At 40.3% G+C, this 22739-nt stretch overlaps 1 protein-coding gene across 1 annotated transcript in view; it reads left to right on the top strand.

Moving 5' to 3' along the window:
* atad2b (ATPase family AAA domain containing 2B) overlaps window positions 1-22739 on the top strand; it is a 96989-nt gene that overhangs the window by 30130 nt on the left and 44120 nt on the right. Inside the window, exons 18-24 of the mRNA XM_015351536.2 lie at window positions 187-373; window positions 5679-5864; window positions 9942-10077; window positions 13744-13940; window positions 16112-16271; window positions 19534-19656; window positions 20880-21008. Of these exons, the coding sequence (XP_015207022.2) occupies window positions 187-373; window positions 5679-5864; window positions 9942-10077; window positions 13744-13940; window positions 16112-16271; window positions 19534-19656; window positions 20880-21008 (1118 nt within the window). The remainder of the gene's footprint in view (window positions 1-186; window positions 374-5678; window positions 5865-9941; window positions 10078-13743; window positions 13941-16111; window positions 16272-19533; window positions 19657-20879; window positions 21009-22739) is intronic.

Raw genomic sequence — 22739 nt, forward strand, 5'->3', positions numbered from 1 at the left:
CAAGCCTGTATCAATCTGTGTATTCCGCAGTCTTGAGAACACGTTTGGTGCGCTCCAAGGTATCGCTGCCTCAATGCACACGCTGTGGTGGCTCCACACCATGATTAGGCATGTGCTGATCTTGGGACGGTAGGAAGAGAGAGTTTCTCAGAGAGGTTCTCTGTTTTTCTCCCTCCCCCCCTGCAGGTCTGCTTATCACCAGCCAACCTCTTACCGCCCACGGCTTCTGCTTGCCGGCGACAGGGGCTCAGGTCAGAGCACACACCTGGCTCCAGCCGCCCTGCACAGCCTGGAGAAGTTCTCCGTGCACAGACTAGACCTGCCCACACTGTATTCCGTCAGTGCCAAAACCCCCGAAGAGTCCTGCGCTCAGGTAAAAGCCGGGAGGCAGTGGGATGAGGACAGACGTGTGATGCTGAATCGAGCCAGTTCATGTACAGAGCCTGAGTGTTCAGTAGTGATGATACTCGGGCTAGGTTATGTTAAGGATAAGCGTAAACACTACAGTGCAGCAGTTTTTGTTTAGTACGCTGATCATAAGGAAATATTGAATATTTTGACTGCCACCTAATCTGAAATGATACCAACTACTTTAACAAATATTTTGAAATTGTTCATGTAGGACTTTGTATGACATTTTCCTGAATGTGCTGTAAAGCTTAGTGTGAATAGTTGCCAAAGAAGTATTTAATAAGCAATACATTTTAATAAGCTAATCAAATACCAGTTTTTTCTTAAATCTTTATTTTTGTAGCCCTGGCTTTTTTTCCCCATTAATGTGACCTCCGGACAAGGAAGTCTTTTTATTTCTGAGCTATATGATAATGCTTCTGGATTAAGAAGCAGAGTTTAAATTCTTTAATTTGTAAGTAACAGCCGAGGATCGTGATCATCTGGTTTTCTGTGATCGAACAACCCCACCTAGTGACTATAGTTGGTACAGGCTGTTGTTAATGTGAAAATATACAGATCTGTAAATGAGGAAGCAACACAGGCTTCTGGCTGTATACACAGTCTCCATAAGGTGGTGTTTCACCAGGTATACAGAAACCAATTTTGTTCTACATGTGAAGGATAGGATGTAAAAACTAGGAACCTCCACTTGACTCTTTGTACTGAAGAGAGAGAAGGAAACTTAGTAATGTGCATACAGATCATGCTGCCAAGTATTTTCTGGTATGTGGATAACTTATAATTAGTTCTTCAGATTTCAAGCAAAACGTTTTTTTTCCTTATGTAAAATAGATTGTGATTTTCCTGTGCTTCAAAAATGTAACTGTTAAGATGCTCTACGTGATTTTTTTTCAGCCTCTTTTCAATGCATTTTTAAAATGTAGTGAGTAGTCCCTCACAGTTGGCCATCAGTAACAGACCAGTAACAACATTGAGTAGAAAAGTAAAATGTTTACCGTTAACTGGACGTATACGAAGTGCCGAAACAGACAACTTGTTGGTTTAGATAAAATAATTGAGAATTATCTTGAGTATGAACAGTGCCAACCTCGCACTTTATTGACTTAATGTCTTCCACCTGAGATGCAGCACCTTATTTATAAAACATTTCTAAAAAACACTTGCACACACCCAGTTGATACAGCACTTCAGTCCATGTTAAAACGTTGAAATGTTTTAACAGCAGTTGTGTTCTGGAATATAGTAGTTGTCTTCCCCAGTTTTAATGTGGTCTGTGGTGAGCAGGATTTCATCTAAAGGAAATACGTTTTTATTGTGATATTTACGATCAAAATTAAAATGGGTTGAGTGAGCAGGGGATTTTGGAGGGAACGTTGGAAACTGGTTATTCCCACTTTTGTGTAAAAGTCACGGGTGTGAGGCAGGTGTGATGAAGTAATGAGATGCTGCCCCTATTACTCGGTGATTATACCAGAAGTAGAACGCCTCAGCATAGGGGGAGAGGGGAGTGAAACAGGTAATGACAGTGGGGTTAGTGGTGCTCACGCCCTTAGGAAGAACTCCTGAATATCCCTGCGGTTGTTCAAGCGAAGGGAGGTGGGGACAGATGTGTTTTAATTCCCTGAAGCCAAGCCTAGCCAGTTTATTGGGGTTAAAGGTAAATTCAGTGTAGTACACAATATCTGTTGTCAACCCCAGTAATAAAGCAGCAAATTTGCAGAATACTTGGCCTCTTAGACAAATTCAGCATTTTTTGTGGAGACTGCATTGTGTACATTTGCCACATTTGATGTGTTTGCTGTAACTGTGAAATGTACTCGTTTTATTCTGCTCTCCTGAAAATGTGACAACGAAAATAACTTGCACAATTTCAGAAATTAACTCTCTTTGGATATTTGAACATCTGAATTACAATTAACTCTTAATGGTAGAGAATTCCCAGTGATATCGCTCATCATGTAGTTACATGTTTTTTTAATCAGACTGCAGTTTGGAGGTGCAGAAATGTTAGAATTTATGCAATTTATTGCATTCCCTTAAGTATCGCTCCTAAGCTTTTTTTGTGATTTTTCCAGAGCTGTTATTTCATTAATTTATTTGCAAATGTAATTAATTTACGTAGGCGACATTGGTAATCTAGAGTACTGATGTTTAATTAAAAACTGTTGCTGTAGGCTTGCTGCAAATATTACTAATTTTACACTTATGTTCTCACCTTTGGAGTTTTTCATAAACATTTATTTGACTTGACTAGATTTAACACTCTTGAAAGTCTTAACATTCACTTAATTGAAAAAAATCCATTATTCCGTTTCTCCATGAGTTTTTCAGATTTCAAAGTGCCATATTGGCATAATGCTTCTCCTTAAGGCACCTTTCACTATCTTGAATAGATTGAAAGTTTAATCTTCCAGAAGTGCTGATACCATTTGAAGCAGTGTTAAAAAACATGCTTGCAAGTAGTACTCATGCTGAAAAGAGAAGAAATAAAACAATGTTTCGGCAGTGGAGCCTTCTGCGTAGCCAAAACGTTGTTTTCTTTTTTCTCTTTTCAGCATGGAATAAATCTTTACTTGTTCCTTTGCAGCCTATGCATGTTAACGCAGCTACCCACCTGCACTACTCTTTTTCTCATGACTAATGCAATTTGATACATGTTTAAAGGGCAATATTTCACCTTTACCACCCTGGAAAACAAAATCACTGAGGATTCCGAGTAATCAGACAAACCCGCATTTCAGTCATAAACCTCAAGGTGTCTGTCTAGTTTTGGAGAAACTTGCTACAATCAACATATTAACTCTTGGTGCCCTATGAAAAAATTATAGACGATTATTGACGTTCTTCAGCAGATATATGGGGAGATAATGCTTAAATTGAGACTCGCTGTTTTAGGGAAAATGCATGAGCTAACAAAAGAGAACCATTTTATTTGTCAGATCTTGTACAGCAACTCCAGCCTGCATACTGACAGCAATAATTTGTACTTCTTGTAAATTATCTCTAGACCAAAGTAACTAGAAGACTGTAACAGACAATTAGTAGTGTGAATCACAGAAAACATGAGTCATTTTGTTTTTTTCAAGGAAGAAATAACATGAGAGACAAAAGAACCATACCTGAATGCAGTAATTTTTATTTAACACTAGCATTACTGCTTATGCCCTAGAAATACTTTCTAGTCAGAATGGCTTGATTTCTTTAGAAAGCACGCCCTTAACAAGAGCCCAGATATTTCATTTTGTGATGTATGTCTTTGAAAGGCAAAAGTCTCAAAACTGATCTGACCTTTTATGGTTTTCAAAGTCCACAGTTATTATTGTGAGAAAACTGTTTATGCCATTAACTTGTATGCTATCTTTAACTTTTTTGCCCTCTCTTTGTTCAACCCCATTCCATCTGAATCTATTCAGTCAACCCTGCCAGAATAATTTCACCAGTGTGGAGCAGTGGTGAGGGTGTGGGACTCGTAACTGGAAGGTTTGGGTTTGAGCCAGTGCTGTTGTAGCCTTGATTAAGGTACTTCGCCAAAGTGTTCCAGTAAAGTTCCCAGCTGCAATGGGTGCAAATGTATGTAAAAGTGGCAACCAAATACATTAGAAAGAGCACAATATTTCTTAACAACAGTTATAAACTTATTGCATTAACATGTGCTGTATTTTCTGGAACTTCATTTATAAGACTCTCCAGATTTCTCTGGAATTCATTGAAATTCTCCTTGGTTCTAGAATAGTGGTGCTCAAGGTATGTGAAATCACCACAAAGAAGATTTTTTTTTCCTATTTAATGGTTTAGTGGCGTTTAATATCCCATGTTGCAGACACCCTACAAAGACAAGTTTTAGAAATTCTTCAGTAAAAGTGTCTTACAGTGCTGTAGAAAAAAATAAAGCACTTGTAATTTAGTGGGTTCCCACCTTTTAAGACTGAACCCCCTCTGATGTGTAATGTGTATAATGTGTACCCCCTGTCCCTCTGTCTGTACACATGTACACACACACAGAGGTAAAAAATGCCTATCGACATATTCTGTCGATAAGCATTAAAGCTCTGGGTTGTTTTTAGATTTTTGCGAGAGCCTTGTTTTGTTTCTGCTGTTAGAAAACCAGTGTAATCTTGTGTCCCACTCCCTCTTTCTGGCAATAGGTGTCTACAGTTTCATTCCCTCATATTGGCTCAGCTCTCAAAGCAGTTTCTTCTGTATAACATAATTTTAGAAAGTTGTCCACTATAAATATTTTTTTAAGTGCCTGTTTGTTGATGCAGGGCACTGTCATTTTTTTGTTGGTGATTTCAGAAGTACTGGACTTAGGACAACCACTGCGGAACCGAAAATTAAAGTGATTTTAACTACAAAAAACACTGATTTTCTAAAAGATTTAGACCTTAGCACTTAAGAGATATCGGGCTGTATGAGTGGGTTGCCTTGGCTGCTTATTTCTCTGTCCTCAACTCTTGAGATGTGATAGGGGTTAATGTGTAATTCAGGAGCAGTCGACAGAAGGTGGGTTGACAAAACTTTACCAAGTCAATTTTTAATGTGCACAACTGTGATGGACTTGCTTCGGGACTGAAAAGAGCATGGTGACTGAGCGCCAGTGATCCCTGCAGGGGAGCCAAGACTAGTAGACCCCCTGTCATGTTTGGTGCTTGCCCACCAGTATGGGAGCTTTATTGTAGATCTAAACACCTGCAGCTTTTGATAACCTGAGCATTTGGCACTTGTGTCCCCTGTAAAGCTGTTCTAAATGTTTGCACGTACTGTATTTTGAGACTAACATCATGACTTCCTTTATTGTCACAGATGGGATATTTGCTTTATAGGCAGATAAAGATACAGCACCTTACACAATACATTTAACACGAACATGAACCCCTTAATACATTTTTTGAAAAAAGTGTTTTATACATATTGTGATAAATCTTCATTATGTCCCCTTCTTGGATGTGCTGCATACCTCCAAGGTTATCCAGGTGACCTTATAAATGACGTCTAGAAATGACATTTATGACATGTAAATGCCTGTGTGGAGCTTTCATTTATAAAAGAGACCTATATAGGTATGGAATGACATAGGAACAGGTGGAGGTCTTTCCTCATCTATTTTGTGCAGGAGTGTCGGGGCAGTGCCTTGGGTTTTTTAAAAGAACCAGGTCTTTGTTCTGCTAGTTCTCTGAATGCCCCTTCCAGACCTTGGCTGCCGTCCATGCTGCGGTTGCTGTCCTTCCCTAACGCCTGCCCTGTGTTTGCGTGGCGTCTTCTAGGTGTTCCGTGAAGCGCGGAGGACGGTGCCCAGCGTGGTGTACATGCCCCACGTTAGCGACTGGTGGGAGGCCATCAACGACACGGTGCGGACCACCTTCCTCACCCTCCTGCAGGATGTCCCCTCCTTCTGTCCCGTCCTCGTCCTGGCTACCTCGGAAACCCCCTATGCGGCGCTCCCGGAGGAGGTAAGAGCGTCTCTTTCGCGCTCCTCGTCTTTTTGTTTTCAGCCCCTCTCGGTGCTCTTTTTCAGTCCTCCTTTTTCTTTTGATTTTTTTTTCCCCCCTCCCGCCCAATCGCAGCACCATACCTCAATGGCTTCACTTTAAATCTCTGCGAGGAATTATTAAAGATGCGAGCAACGAAAATAAAAGAGCCTCATTTCCATATACGGCTGGCTGCCTGTGTTTCATCCCTCCGGCTTCCCCTAGAGTTCCCACCAGCCCCTCCGCCTGCTAGCACCTCCTACTGTGCGGCGCAGTGGGGGAGCTGCTGGCGGCCGGCCCACCGTCGGCGCCTGTCAGCTGCAGCTGCTTGATCATTGCAGTGCTGGAGGATGATAAGTGAGGGGTGTCTGCCTTTGTCTTTGTCTCTCCCAGGGCGCCTTCTTTAAAGGTGTGAATTTTTTAGCAGCACATGCACTTTTGGTGTATAAATTCTGCTGGGATTACCTTTCACGTGAAGGACGACCTTCTGCAGGGCTGGTCAAGAATGATTTTATGTGCGTCGACTGAAGGCCTTATATTTTAGAAACGGGCTTGCTCAGCATCAGTAGAACTTTTCTAAAAATGTTAACTTGTTGGCAAAGCTTTTAAGCATTTTGCTCCTTTGCATTTATGGTATTGTGCCAATTTTTGCCATGGTTTCAGAGAATTGTGCAGTCCATTGTGCTCTAAAACTTTAAACAGAACAAAAAAAAACATCAGATGAGTTTAATTTTATGTTTCCTGTGAACAGACGGATTGCATTGGATTATCAGCAAAGATCTCTGGATCAGTTACCAAATAACTACTAAATGGGCTGGATGGACGGAGTGGCTTACTCTTGTTTGTAACCTTTCTTAAGCAGAAGAGTAGTCTGTCTCTATCTTAACATGATTTGATTGGCGTGTGCAAAAGATAATGTGGCTCCAAAAGCCTTGTTAATGAGTAATTTCTCACCTTTCAACACATCAATATGTGTTTGATTAATTACAGGCCAGGTGCACGTAGGAGTATTTTAATATCTGTCCTCAAATTTAACGTGATGTTTATTACCTTTATAAGGAGAAGGATTGTGCAGTGATAGGAAAATGAGGTCAACACTTCTCCCAAAAAAATACCATACACACAGTCCATGATGTTATAGGGTTTACCAGAGGTATTATGCTACAGTACAAATGGAGAGGATGCAGATCTGGAGAAGTAATATCAATGGAGATGTTTGATTTAAAATCATACAAATTGCTCAAAACTTGTCTATTAGATAGAATAGACTGCTTATCTGTCTGAACATAATAACATAAGGGCTGCAAATGAGTGGAAACCATTTAGCCCATCTAGCTTGTGGGGCTGCTGGTAATGCATTGATCCGATGATCTCATCCAAGGCTGTGTGAAAGAAGGAAGTGAGTGTACAGCTCTCAGAAGAAAGGTGGTCTTACCTTATTCAAGGCATCTTGCTCTTGTGTACCACATATAACTATTGTGTTTTAGAAACATGATTCAAAACTACCTTCATCTTCAGGGCCATTAACTACTGAAGCTCATGCAGGTGAGAGTGAAAGGCGTAACCTAGAAGAAAGGACAGCGTGTGCACAGTACTTGCCACCTTGATGCCCTTCCGTTAGAGAGAACAGGCATGTCCTCTAAATCATCATGCGATGCCTTAATTTCCCCCGTTGCCCATGCAGTTCGAGTGTGTGAAACCCACTTGTCGCGGCCTAGAGAGTGTTTCTCCCATTCGCCTCTCCAAGGCTCAAAATGTGACACAGTTGTTTTTTGTCCAATAGTCTTTCAGTATGGTTACTGTGGTATTCATTTTCTTTGGCTCGTTCTGAAAGCCTATCGTGCGGGATGTTGTATCCACATTTCTGTTTTTTAAATATAAAAATGGTAACACCACACTATGTTTTTGACATTGAAATCACATTGTGTTAAACACAATTGATGGATGTTGGCGAGATGAAGAAAAATTAAACATTTAATGGGTAGTATGGCAGTAAAAAGGAAAGTACTCAGCCAAGACGTGTAATGATAATCTCAGAAATACTAATTCTTACAATAACTTTCAGGTGTAAAATACAAGGACGGATGCTAAAGGAATTTGTGTAGATGAAAGGAGGAAAAATTTAACCAAAGAAGCAGTGATGATAATTCGTTTAGACAACTTAGTTCCTTGTGCAGGTACCCAGGAGAGTTTGTCTAAAAATGTTGGTAAAAAAAAGTGCATGTATCAGATGGGAAAATCTTTTGACTTTTTAAGAAATTTGTAATTTAGCGCTTTTAACAACAACAACACTTTTTGTGTACTTCAGTTAAGAAGCCAATTTTGAAGCAAAAAATACCTTTTTCAGCTTTAACGTAAATGATAAAAATATATTATATATTATTATGACCACTATGAGATGGCTGGTTTATTACAAATTCCTGCTTTTTACGCAGTGTTTATATACTTCTGGAAACTACTCAAGGGGGGTTTTAATTCAGTTAATTAGTGCCCCCCGCCCTGAGATATATATTTTAAAAATCATTATTTTGTTTTTCACCTGTGAAGATCAGGCAGTTTTTTTCTGTACTGGAAATCCGTTAAAAGAAGTACGGTGTGGCAGAACCCTCAGTACAGCACAGGGTGGCTGATTTCTGTGAAGCAGCGAGGCCTCACTAGGGAATCCCAGTTCATAAAGACACGCTGTACTAGAGAGAACACTGACAGCACTACCGCTGTGAGATGCCTGTGGCTCTGCGTTAGGGAGGTGTGACAGCTGCCAATCAGTTCTAATTATTCTGTTGTTTATGAATATTAAAGCATTTCCAAACATTTTTTTGATTAGTGAGCGTTTTGGAGCGGGGGCATGAACCTCAATCCTTGATGTCGTTGAAGATACATGGTCTACAAAACCCGATACTGTCAAGACTGTCAAAAAATATTGTATTGTACTACCAATGCTTCCTTATGCTCTGTGGAACTAGGCCACCTTGTTAAACTGAATGACCTGTTTAATAACTTATAAGTTAAACTGCAGGGTGAATTTGGAGGTTGAATTTGCATCTTGAGTTTAATTTCTTTATTTCTCAAGAACCTTTTAACTTTGATTTTCTGCTAAGATAAAATGCAAAGTGCATTCGTGGGCTAAGACAACACTTGATAAATTGGTCCCAAGGAGCCTGGATATGTTTTTTTTCAGCTTTTTGAGGGGTGTTTTTGTTTCTGTCTCGGAGATTTAAATGCTGTGGCTTATTGATGCAGATCCAATAATCCAGTTCTGATTCCAGTCCCTTGATCAGTTTTAACTAAACCAATTACCCGATGTCTGCTCTGGAAAAACAGATGTGTCCTTATTAACTATTAAATGCAGCAGGCAGGGAAAAAAACAAACAAACTAGCCAGAGTGATGGGATGAGAAAATGAACTCTGTTTAATGAAAAGAGGAGCTGTAGAACAAGGCTGTAAATATTAAAACTGTAATTTTGGTGTGATGTATAAAGACCTTATATGTAAGCTACGGGCAATACTAAAATGTATTGCTTAGTTCTACTTTTTAATGTATTGGTTGTGGTTGCTTAAAAAGATAGGTCCCATATCTTTATATCTCTACAGTGTCTGCTAATGTTATCTAGTAACATATAATAGTCTTTGCATATCTTACTACCTTGTTAGTTTTACCAGAATCTATAACAATATAATCTATATACCAATATCTGTAATATATCTATATCAATATAACTTATATATATTAGGATATCTGTAACAATCCTGGGTCTGGAGGACTGGTGTGTCTGCAGGTTTTCATTCCAGCTCATCTCTTAACTACCTAAATCATATCGGTGTTCCAAATACAGATCTCCACTGATGACATAAGCATTTGAGCACTTACTCCTTGGATATTCCCTCTGTTTGTTCAGTTTGTTTGTTCTGTTTGTCCAATTCTTAGTTTACGTACAAGCATTGACTTGGATGCCTATTGCCTGCTGTTTGAGATAATAAACCTCTTGGATGAAACAAGACCCTCACTGATACGTTTTCTTATTCTTTTATAAACTGGTATATTATAACTTTTTTTTTCAGGTGAAATGCATCTTCAGGAACAGCTATGGAGAAGTTCTAAATCTGAAGAGGCCCAGTGAGGAGGACAGAAGAAAGTTCTTCCAAGACTTGATTCTCGTTCAGGCAGCGAGACCTCCTGCACGCAGGAAAAAAGCAGGTAAGGTGAGACTCGGAAGCAGGGCCTTGTGACTGAAGGCTGCTCTCCTGGACATCTACCCTTAGCAGTGCTACATTTAGCTAGCAATGAATGAGCTAATGTTGCTCCTGGGACAGAGGAAGTAAATAGCATCACAAACACTTATGAATAACAACTGTAGTAAGTGGACATTAACACAATACTAAATGACGGATTCAGATCTCCCCTGTTTGGACATTGAATATTTCTTAACTGCACCATTTTCCATTTCTTATTCCTTTTCCCAAAACAAAATCCCACTGACTATGAAGTCAAAATGTGGACAAAAACCTGACTGACAAGTGTCTAAGGTGAAAAACTGAAGAGAGTAAAGACAAGTGTAAGCTTTAGTTTTTGTGATTTGGGCAATAGTATCTTTTCTTTGTCATGGGGGGACCACCATTGCATTCTTAGTAATGGGTATAGATTCCTCTTTTTTTTGTCCATGACAGAGTAAGAACTGGTGAAAATGAATCAGGTTCTTGTAGTGGATGGTGGTCTTGGACAATTGAGAAACAGACCTTTATATTGCAGTCACTGTATGACATTGTGTTGAACAGAAACTACAGCCAAATAAACTTATACAGGCTATCCAAGACAATTTAAAAGTTATGATACCTAGGGTGAAAATTGTGCCTCGAGGCATAAACTTCCTAAGCCACCACAATGCCTCAGAAGTGTAAGACTGTTTGCGTTTGCTGTTTCATCTGGTGTAGCACCTTTTGGGAACTTTGTTTTATATTTGCATTTGGACACTTGCTGTTCCACTGAACTTTTTCTCCTCTGTCAGCTATTGCAACCTGCCAAGCTTTATTACTCTCCTGCTCATGTTTATTCTCTTGGAAAGTGTCAGTGACTTTAAAATCACGCTTGTCACTTGAACATATTAGCAAGCGTGCCAAGTCTCCATTTTTTGAAATGGAATTTTATGGTTGATTGGGTAATATTTAAAAGAACTTCACACTCCTCGAGAAGCCGTCACCTCACTGGCCTCGTGTTCTCTGGAAACGCAGCTCAAGTCATGTGTAGAATCTCCCAGAAAGGAACAGTGAACAGAATTAAACTAATGCTCTCGTGATTAGCCTAAAAGGCAGCGCTGAGCTCTAGCAAGGAAAGTTTTGTCTTGAATAACCCCGGGCTAGGCAGTGATGGGATTTCATTTGGCAGAGTACTGAGCCTAAGAAAGGCTTTGAAAGTTATGAAATAAAACTGGTCTAAATTTGTTCAACAAACTGCATCTGTGGAAGTTATTTAAATCAAAGGCCCTTGATGACCAACCATTCAGTTGTTCATTAAGGATATTTAGGGACAAATGTTTTAATAGAGCAATTAGGAATTAAAACACATGTTCCTGGCCTTTAGCACTTCACTGTTGTGTTTTGAAATGCCGCAGTTAGAATGGCAATAACTTTTTCATTTGCTTTCAAAATCTCTTCATTGTTGCAAAAGGCCTAGCAATCTCAATTTGCACTGGCCATTTTGTGGAACTGGGCAGGAACCAAAAGCTGTAAGCAGTCTGGCAGTAGTTGTGATCCAAGTTGAGCCAGGAGTGAGGGTAACGTGTCAATCTGTCATAAAGTCGTTGAAAGAGAAAAAACACTGTGGTTTGTTTTTGGGGTTGATAAGGACATGAACATCTAAAGAACCTGTTTTAAAACAAAACAAAAGTAAAAACAGATCTTAATTAATCCTTTTGAAATGGACAGGTATCACATGACCTCCTATGTATTAAATATATTAATTGCCTGATGAGAAAGCCTTTACGTGTTCCAGTTTGAAAAGACCAACGGGTCAACGACAAACTGTGTTTTCCAACTGGGTCAGGTCAAACTGTGAATATCCTGAAAAGCACTGGGGGTAAAGTGGGACTAAAGGTCTTTGTGAGGTGAGAGGAAACAGGTGCACCTTGAGAAAACTCACATCGCGACAGAGAACATGCAGGCTTCTTACAAAAAGTGCTGTGATTCAGAACTGAATCCTGGAACCAAGAGTGATGAGGCTGTGGTGAGGCAGCAATGCTAACTGCAGTGCCACAGTGCTGCCCTGTATTTGACAGATCAGTTGCACTGATATTGTTCTTTCTTTAAATAGGCAGTCAATGATCACATTCGTCAGAAATAGTGGCAGCTGCAGTACGCAATGTTCTCTTGGCCAGATCAGATAAATTTGATAAAAATGCACAGTGTGAGGTAATCATACTCATTATCACTGAAATGTAGTGTGCAAATTGAAACTCCCTGACACCATCAGCAGCAGGTCTTATCTTGCAACGAGTATGCTTTAATAAGAGAGTTAATTTAATCTTTCAGCCTCAAACATTTTAGAAGAACTTGGGAAACTGTTTGAGATTAATATTTTAACTTTGCATTTTCTGACACTTGGTGTCTGAGCATGTCTCTCATAATACTTTCAAAAATTGAACTTAAAAAATGTTGGCATATTGCATCTTGTCACACTTACATCGGAAAGGATCACTTAATATTGCCAGTTTGATACAACTGTGGAATTCTAAGCATTTTCATTTTTGCTGAAGGTCTGTTTAACCTCTTGCCATTGAGGCCCTTCATATCTACGAATCTCATCAGGTCTTTTCTTGCTCATTCAGCATTCACAACTTTGATTGGCTGTTTGTTCCTCTTCCTTACTCACTCAGACCTCTCTGTGAGAAAACAGATTCCTGAATTCACTTTCAGTTCTTTCCTGTTTGTTCTTTTCTGGGACTCGTCTCTGCTGACTTTAGGAGCAGAGGTTAGGGCTGTGTTTTTTAAAATCCCTTTCAAGATGTTGAATGCCTCCATCAAATCTCCCCATAGGTTTCTTTGTTCCCAGCAAAAGAGAGTCTGTTCTTTTAACTTGTCTGAATATGACAGAGCTCTTAGTTCTGGGAATGCTCTGATTGGTCTTTTTTGCAGTCCTTGCTTGGAAGGCCACACAGTGTCAGTATAACACTGTGCTTCATTCCCTGACTGTGCACTTCTCTGGCCATCTGGCGACAAGTTGAAAGTTCGTATAGTTAACCAGTTACCTCTCTTTAGTTAAAAAAGGGGGCAGAGTATAATACCTCATATGTGTAAGCATAGACCTGAAGCTTGTGAGTTCAGTCTGTTTAAGAAGAACAGAGAGGCACACGGTATCTGTTCCAGCTGTGTCACTTTTGGAAAATTGTCTTTTCTGAAATGGAGCTATAGTATTACGCATTTTATTAGTCTTACTCGCGATAACTAAAAGGATGGTTTCTGTGGAGACTTTACAGTGTTTCAGTGCTGTTTGTTGAGCAAATGACCTAGTTTGAAGAGTGCTTGTGGTTCAGATATGAGGCTTTGAAGAAATTTATATTGAAGAATTAATTTTTGTTATACCCGCCTGATTTTGGAGTCTGCAGTTGTATGTTTTCAACGTATCAACATGCCGCTTTGGACCGCATAACATCTGCATTAACACATGTTGCTCAGTCAGCGTTGTGGATGCACGCTCGCTCTTAATTGAACTTTACTGCAGAACACTTCAGTGGCTCAAAAATGATCTCTTCTTGATGCAGGGAGATGATCTGCAGGAGAGGCGATAGCAGACGTAGGTGTGATCTCGTGAGCTTGCGGAATGTGCTGTGGCTGTGCTGACGATTTTAACGTATGAACTGCCCCCACTCAGCTCTGCAGGCGCTGGAGGAGCTGGTGCCCGCCGAGCCCCAGCCGCCTCGCCAGCTGTCCCAGGAGGAGCAGAAGAGGCTGGAGGACCAGGAGGAGAACACGCTGCGGGAGCTGCGGCTCTTTCTCAGGGACGTCACCAAGCGATTAGCCACTGACAAGCGCTTCAGCATCTTCAGCAAGCCTGTGGACATCGAGGAGGTGGTCGGCCGTTCTCGTGGCAGCTGCTAGTCGGGGCTTGAATTGAATCTGAATCTGGTTTTTGTCTTTGATCAGGGGAAGCTCATTTAAACATATAATAATAATAATAATTGGTTACACTTATATAGCGCTTTTCTGGACACTCCACTCAAAGCGCTTTATAGGTAATGGGGTCTCCCCTCCACCACCGCCAGTGTGCAGCATTCACCTTGATGATGCGACGGCAGCCATAGTGCGCCAGAACTCTCACCACACACCAGCTATCAGTGGGGAGTAGAGCAGAGAGTAATGAAGCCAATTCATAGATGGGGATTATTAGGAGGCCATGATTGGTAAGGGCCAATGGGAAATTTGGCCAGGACGCCGGGGTTACACCCCTACTCTTTTCGAGAAACACCCTGGGATTTTTAATGACCACAGAGAGTCAGGACCTCGGTTTTACGTCTCATCCGAAGGACCGCATTTTGAACTAGTTCAAGTAGGTAGCTGTGTCAGCACGCGTAGACTGCAAAGGAACAAGCAAAGGTTTATTCCATGCTGAAAAGAGAACACGTTGCATTTCTTTTCTTCTCTCTTCAGCATGATATTTGAACTGGTTCGGTTTGATTGTTGCAGCAAGCGAAGCGAAATCGTCCATAGTGTAACACGGTTGGTCCCTCATAAGTTTGTGTCTGGGTTGAGAAGCTGATTGTTTCACATTATTTGTAATTGGCCCACGGTTGATAGGAGATGCCAATCAATAGGCTTTGAATCTGTTTGTCTCATTTCGTTCTTCCTATAATTTAATTCAGCTTTGAATGTGTCTTTTGAGCTTTGGTTATTTTGCCATGCATTATACAAAAGATCGACTTGGAAATATTATCTCAGAATTAAATATCCTTTTATCTGGATTCTGTCAGAAGCTCAGGGCTCCAATAGTTTGTAAAATGTAGAATACGGATAGTGTTTCTCATCTTCATTATGACACAAGGGGTTTGTTGTTGTTGTTGTTGTTGGTTGTATATCACATAGCGGCCTATGTTGAAGCTTCCTGAGGAGCAGTAGTTAAGAGTTGTAGACATGTAACTGGAAGGTTGTTTATACATCTGCACAAGCCTAGTTGTTTAAATAAGTATAAATGTTTGGAGAAGGAAGATAAAACGTTTACAAGTAATAGGAGGCAATTTGGCCCATCCAGCCCATATTAACTACCAATAACATAACATCACTTTATTAGCCCTATATAATTTCTTGCATTAGGAATTTGTCTTTTCGCATACCCCAGCTTGCTCTCCATGAGACACAGACACAGACAGGGAGAGAAGCTTGTCTGTTCGTCTTTTCGCATACCCCAGCTTGCTCTCCATGAGACACAGACACAGACAGGGAGAGAAGCTTGGGGTCAGAGTGCAGGGTCAGCCATTGTACGGTGCAGGATTCCTCTGAATTCCTCTACTTTCCACAGAGCCACTGCTCCGCCCCAATAGTTAATTGATCAAAGGATCTCTTCCAGCTTCCAGCTAATAGTCTCAGTACACTTTATACTGCAATTGTTTAGTGTAGCATGTTCTTTAATTCATGTAATTTATAATTTGAAGCTCTTGACCACACAAGGGAGAAGAGGAAGCACAGGCAAACTCTTCTGACCCTCCTACCTTCAAGCCACTGCTCTTTTAGATGTCACAGGCACTGCACTGCCCCCTACTGGAGGTTCAGTGAGTCTTGAACAAGAGGTGCTTTCCTCCCTGGCAGAACTGCAAACCTGCAAGTGTAGGTCAGTGTTTGTAATGTGTCCTAGTCACAGTCTGCTAGTGACATGACTCAGGCTTGAACCTGCGGTCCTAGAACTTGGCCTGCTCTTGGGTTTTTGCCCTTACCAGTTCAGCCACAAGTTATTGGTGCAGTTTTGTAGATCTGACTTGGTGCTTTGGGGCTGACGATTTTGTTGACCCTGCACTGATGTCCAATTTATGTGCCTTTGCTTTCTGTTTTATGCTGGCTAGCAATGTATTCTATGCATGACAGCTGGGAAGGGAGCAGTGAATCTTTCTCAATATGTATTGCTTCTACTGTAGATCAGTCAAAATACTTAAACATGTTCAACTGTAAAGGTGAAGCACACTTGACCTGGTTCTTATTCCAGTGCTGTGTTTTTTTCTGCCTCTATTTACAATGTGATGTCTCTTTTCTAGGTGTCAGATTACCTTGAAGTTATCAGACAGCCAATGGACTTGTCAACGATAATGACCAAAATCGACACCTACAAATACCTTACTGTGAAGGACTTTCTGGCTGATGTTGACCTAATTTGTAGCAACGCTCTAGAATATAATCCAGACAAAGATCCTGGAGGTAAGAAAATTGGCAGGTGACATGCAGGCTAGAGGACACTTGTCAGCACAAACATTTTAAGACCTTTAACACGTCAAATCTTTATATAAATATTATATATATAGATAAATTACTGCTGTCTCTTTTGAGATGTATACATCAACATATATCACAAACCTTACAGTCTTAACATTGTTTGCAAGGGTTTTGTTTGCTGTTTCAAGGAGCTTTTTTAAGAGTATCTGTGTGTGCTGCTGTTTTAATGGCCTCATTAGGGCGGGTGGCTTAGATCGATGAACCATTCATAAGAACATAAAGTGAAAATGAGAGAAGGCCATTTGGCCCATCTGGCCTGTTTGGTTGTTAGTAGCTTATTGATCCAAGGATCTCATACAGCTGTTTTTTTGAAGGAAGCCAAAGTGTCAGCTTCAAACACATGACTGGGCAGCTTGGCTTCATATTTGCCAGGGCTGTGTTCCAGTGGGTTTAGTTTTGTTCACTTATTAGCTGGAGATTTAATGATTTAAAGATTTATAGTTAGTTATGAACATTTATATAGTTCATTAAGCATTCATGGGCGGTGAACTAAAAATTATAAGTTGAATGGCTCACAAATTTTGGTAGTGGTTAAAAGTATAAATGAAGTGTGTGCGTGCCTTGGCACAACAAGTGCAAGCAGATAGGTTTATTGTTTGCTTAAGTAATATTTGTCCCTATTATAATAAAGTACTGGGCTCTGGACAGCACTCGTATACAGGTAGTCTTCGACTTACAGTGCACGCAAGTTACGAGCACTCGCTCTTACCATGGCCGTCCCCTTAATCGTACATTTTGTTTTGTGTCCTGGTGTTTGGTGGTAACGTCTAATATTGATGACATCATCAGCCTGCGCAACACCGTGCTGCCGCATGTTATTGTTTGGGTGGTTAACAAGCAAATGCCTAGCAAGCAAAAAAGTGAGTGTTCTGGTGGTGCCCATAGGGAAAAACGAAAGCAAAAGACAATAGTTTAGAAATTAAAGTGAACATAATAGTGCAGAACGAAAATGGAAAATCGGTATCAACAGTCACACGAGACTTTGACCTTTCTCATTCGGCAATATCCACAATATTAAAGGACAAGGAAAGAATCCGTGAAGCAGTGAAAGGATCAGCGCCTATGAAAGCCACAGTCATAACGAAAAAAAACAAGGTCCTATTCATGAAATGGAGAAATTATTAGTGACTTGGAAGGAAGATCAGATCCAAAAGTGTATGCCTTTAAGCCTTCTAGCCATACAGTCTAAAATAAAATTAGTAAAAAAAATAACAAAGCCGTATTACACAATGTAGCGTTTATGCATGTTAATTCTTTATGTATCCATATGGTTTGTATAGTATCGCAATACACACGATCGCAATTTTCGACTTACAATGAAATCAACTTACGACGGGGTTGTTGGAAGCTAACCCTGTTGTAAGTCGAGGACTACCTATGCTAAGAATTTGATATTTGAAGTTGAGTTAAAATTGCAAAAAAAGAACGTGCATCAACGTTTGTGCTAAAAAACAATTTTTTGATGCCGATACACCCACAGATACAACCAAGCCCCATGTGAGTAATGAAGATTGTCTTGTTGATAGTAGGATTGCTGGCATCTGTGAGGTGTTGTCTGGAGAATTAGATGTCCAATTTCAACAATTGGCAGACCAGAGAAACCAGGATGCTGGGTCTATGACTTACCAGTTACATCCTGCAAGGCTGAGGGTCCAGTCAGCCTAGGATTGTCAACATCAGTCTTGACTCATCTGCCTGTTTTTATGCTGCTGTTGCTATACTGTGAGAAATCCCATGAAATTGTTCTGTGTTCTTAGAGGTCAATGAGAAATAACATGTTGACAGTTGAGATTGGTTGAGTGTTTTAATTGATGATGATTTCCATGTGATGGACCTGAAAAACGATGATGCACAGGGAACATTGTGCTGACTGTTGGTGCTGTTTAATCAGGGTGGGTCTGTGGAGGTGTGAAGAAGGAATCTTTTTTTAACCCAAAGATTGATGGCAGTCTTACTGCTCAGTGATGCATTGAAATCATCAAGTCAACAATTATTCTGTTCCTGCAAGCCAGTCCAAAAGTGTCAGGTTTTAAGCAGCGCTGTGCGATGCACGAAGTGCTGGGATTGCAATGGGATGGCTTTCGGGCAAAGAGTGTTGAGGTTTTGCTATTGTCATTGTTAGTTCCGAGCTGAGTCTAATAGAGCATATGTGAAACCAACATTGTTGGCATCATCAACAGGAGATAACGGCCACCAGCCAACTTTCACTGTAATCATAGTGTAACCTTTAACTGCAGTTCCCAGGAAGAGTGATAGAACAGGACACAGTGATAGAGTGATAGAACAGCCCCATGTCGAACTTGAACTTTATTGCCATATGTAACCGGTCCATGTACTGGTACAATGGAATTCTTACTTACAGAAAGTCTCTCGATTGTTAAAACAAGTGTAAAAACACAAAGTGCAGACAGTGCATCAAGACAATAGACAAACAATAGACAATGTACAAGCAAACAAGTAAACAGTTTGAATGTAAACAATGCAGACATGTAAACAATGACTGGAGACGTGCAATAAATAAGAAATCATAATGAGGGTCTAGGGTCTCATCAGGTCAATGTTACTAGGATTCTGCTAATGCTCAGGGGAGCATTCTTCAGTTTGATAGAAAAACTTTTCATTCTGAAACTTTCTCCTAGTTGTGTGATCTGTATTGCTATTCAGATTTTCTGTGATTTTGTTTGATGCTGGAGTTTAAAATATTTGATGAAAACCTTTAGAACTGGGTGTTGCATTTATTTTGTGCATTAGGATGTCTTCAGAGATCTCCTGTACCGTCTCAGAACCTAGCCATCACTTACCTCTTACTGATGGAATATCTTATTTACTTCAAATTAAAGGCATCAAAACCGAATGATCTTAATGCTTTCTGTCAGTAGAATTTAAAAGCTATCTATAAGAATATAAACTCTGTTTATTCAACCTTGTATTTGAAGTATTTTTCTATTGTCTTTCTCAAAGGAATAGGGATTTAACATTTCAGAGAGAATTTCTTCTTCTTTAATTATATCTGTAGAAGACAATGTTGCAAACAAAGAGAAAATGAATAATAATTCAAAACAAATACACCATGTGCAAAAAAATATGGGCAAACAGCTCACATTTCACAAGTTTCTCTATAACAGAAAGGAGAGAATTTATCTGAAGGAGAGGGAGCACAAAATACAAAACTGGTTTCTGCTTGCAGATAAAATAATCCGGCACAGAGCCTGTACCCTGAAGGACACAGCACATGCAATGTTTGCAGCTGAACTCGATCCAGAATTTAATCGAATGTGTGAAGAAATCAAGGAATCCAGGAGGAAGAGGGGTAAGTGATTTATAAGATAAATATATTTCCCTACACCAATATGGCCTATTACCCCAAAAATATTTTTGAAAGGTCTGGTACCATAATCAGTTGAGCCGCTGAATATAATTTTGTGACTCAAGAAGAAAAAAAGTTATTTCACTCTTTGCAGTTCTTTATTTTGCCTTTTCCCACTGAAGCAAAGTTAAACAGTTAGGGGTTTAAAACAAGAATGAAAAGATGTGGGTGTCTGTGCAAAAGAGTGGGACATTCTCCTTGTTCTCAAGGGCTGCAGTGTGTCCACACTCTTCATCTCAAGTCAGACACCAGAAAACAATGAATATTAAAGTCATATCTGAGGAGCAGCCCTGTACATGTTTTGACTGTGAAGGATTAGGGACCTTCTCAGTTTCTTTGCAATGAGGCACACATTTGGAATTGTCACATTTTGAAACCGTATATATCTGATAACTCATTCTGTTTCTATATTGACTCTCATATTTCAGGACTGCAGTTTGACCAGCTTTTTAATGGCTTCATAAAGCTTTTATTGATGGTATCTAATGCACTGTAACAGATGGGGGATGCTAATGGTATGAGACTATTTCTACAGACTCGTGTAAAATGGGTTGTGTATTTTCAAGCATGCACTGTTGGGTTTGATGTTTTGGAACAGTTTGGATGGTAGGTTTGAAGTATATTTCACACAGTGCAAATTGTGCTCATGCACATGAACACACTTGTGCCTGTGGATAAGAAGTTCATTCACGCTGGTACTTCATAGCTTGAAGAGCCTATAACTGACCAGGCTGTTAAATGACTAGGACAATTTTTCTGTTAGTGCAGACCATATAGCTTCTGAGCACATATACCTATAATGTATGACTTAAGCCTAGTGTGGCATGTGTTCGATTTTGATGCATTAGGCATGCTTTCTGTGTATTTCTAAATAAGGATTTGGGTTCTGAATTACCTTTCTGTGCGTCTTTAGTCAAATCAATCTGGACTAAACCTCTGAAGCTAGAATTGAAGTTTTTAGAGCTGGAACTTCAAAGCTGCTTTGTAACCCGCAAGGTAACCTGCTGAGTTGTTTGTAACCCTGCTGTCTGCCCCTGGTTGAACTGGGGCACGCGAGTGTCTCTGCAGGCCGAGCCAGCCTGCCTTTCGTGCTGTTGTGGAGTGCGCACACCACAGAGCGTGTTCATGCCGTTATGGAAATGGAGTTGCTTATCTTGTGTATGCAGGCTTTCAGACGACAGCACAACAAACGAATCCTCCCAGTGCTGCAGCCAAGAGGCCTGGCATTGGCGCGGAAGAGGCAGCTCGGAGCGCACAAGGAAGCGCAGCAGAAGGCCTGTCAACCAAGTGCAATAGTGAGTACTGGAACAGTGACATGAGCCAGTGAGACTTAACAGGGCGCATTTTCATACGGGGCTGTGTTGGATTTTTATTTTCAGTATCGGGTGTCTTTTGAATCTTACTCCTCCCCCCCCCCCACACACACACACTCCTTTCTTTCCACCCCCAGAAAGGAAAAGCAGACAGAAACAAACCAAAGAAGATAAACAAGGCTAGGCTGTCTTGTGGACAGCAGCCAATTAATTATGTGGTGCTGAAATGTTTTCTTCCCTGTTTGAGATGCTATTGTGAAGTCTTGAGGAATACAATATGTTATCCCATTATGGGGGCTTCTATTTTGTGTTTTAGAAAGATAATCATGGAGAATATCACAGAGGGCTCTCATGCAACCCATACCACCCAGGCAGCTGGCTGGTACCCTAGCTGATAGGGAGACTTACAAAGTAGCGTTGAAAGAATATGTATGTGTTTGTGTTCCCAAGAGACAATAAGACGGACACTGTAGCTCAATACCAGCCTATCTATAAGTGCTGTTACCTTTAAAGGGGAACAGATATTTTAAGCACTACTCCTGTTTCCAGATCCATTGACTTTAATGTTGGTTCTGCTTTCTGTAGAAAAAGCTTTGAGTCAGGTGTTTCTTAATTATCCTTAATTTCCTAGTATAGCTTGTGCAAGTTGCATTGTGGAGTTTTGCCCTATCAGAGACCACTAAAAATCACTATCATTGCTCTGTTGGATCTGGGTTCTTTTAGTTGTACGTGGGTGAAAAATTTCAGCGCAGAAGCTAGAGGTAGATTAGATACTGGAATGCATTTGAGCATGAAGAGTTGGATTATTCTGCATCTTACCTCTATCTTTATGGTGTGTTTTCTGTCTTCAGTGTGCTCTATTTCCTTATCTCCTGCTCCCCTGTTAGGTTGGTGCTTTGTGTGCAGTATTTGCCTCTTTGAACAGGAAGTGGTAAACTCTAGCTGTGATTTTAAATTTATAAAAAAAAGATGAAGATTAGATTCATGTGAGGGCTTTTGTTGCTTGTTTAAAACCCATGCCTTTTAAAAGAGTTGCTTCCATAGTGAAATGGCATTGAGTCATAGAAAAATGCCTGTGAGAGACCTCAGTTGAGCACCAAATCATGCTGTATTGAACAAAGCAGAAATAAAACAGTGTTTCTGAGTTTTATTCAGGAAAAACGTAATCACATCTGAATAGTCAAGGTAGGTGTTGATGTTCATGAGGTTAAATTACTGTAATTTTTTTTCTTAATTCTTAGCAGATGATCGGGTGTAAAAGTAGTTGCTCTTGGGAGAGCAAGTGTAGAGTGAAAATCGGCAAAACCTTGATCAACCACAAGGTGGCGCATGTCTCTCATGAGACTTCTTGTGTAAGCTGGCACAGCGTATCTCTCGGTTACCATTCCTGTGAAGTGTGCTCTTGATGGTATAATGCACACTTGACTTGAGAGATGAACGAGATCCTATTTGCTGTAATAAACAGCTCTGGAAGAAAGGATGCGCGACAGAATGCAAGCGCTGCTTTTATCACGCTTTCCTTTTGCAGATAAAAAAGAAGCATACTATGCTGCCTCTTCGAATTGAAATGTAACCAAACAGGAGTGGAAAAACCCCAGGGCTCTCTATTTGCTCCTCTAAAGTGATGGAAGATAACTTACAAACGGGTCTTCTGTATGAAACTTCTGTTACTGTGCACTGATACATGAAAAGAAGAATGTTTGCAGTCTGTGA

The sequence above is a fragment of the Lepisosteus oculatus genome, chromosome 2, assembly GCF_040954835.1.
Source record: "Lepisosteus oculatus isolate fLepOcu1 chromosome 2, fLepOcu1.hap2, whole genome shotgun sequence".
In the NCBI taxonomy this organism is placed as follows: domain Eukaryota; kingdom Metazoa; phylum Chordata; class Actinopteri; order Semionotiformes; family Lepisosteidae; genus Lepisosteus; species Lepisosteus oculatus.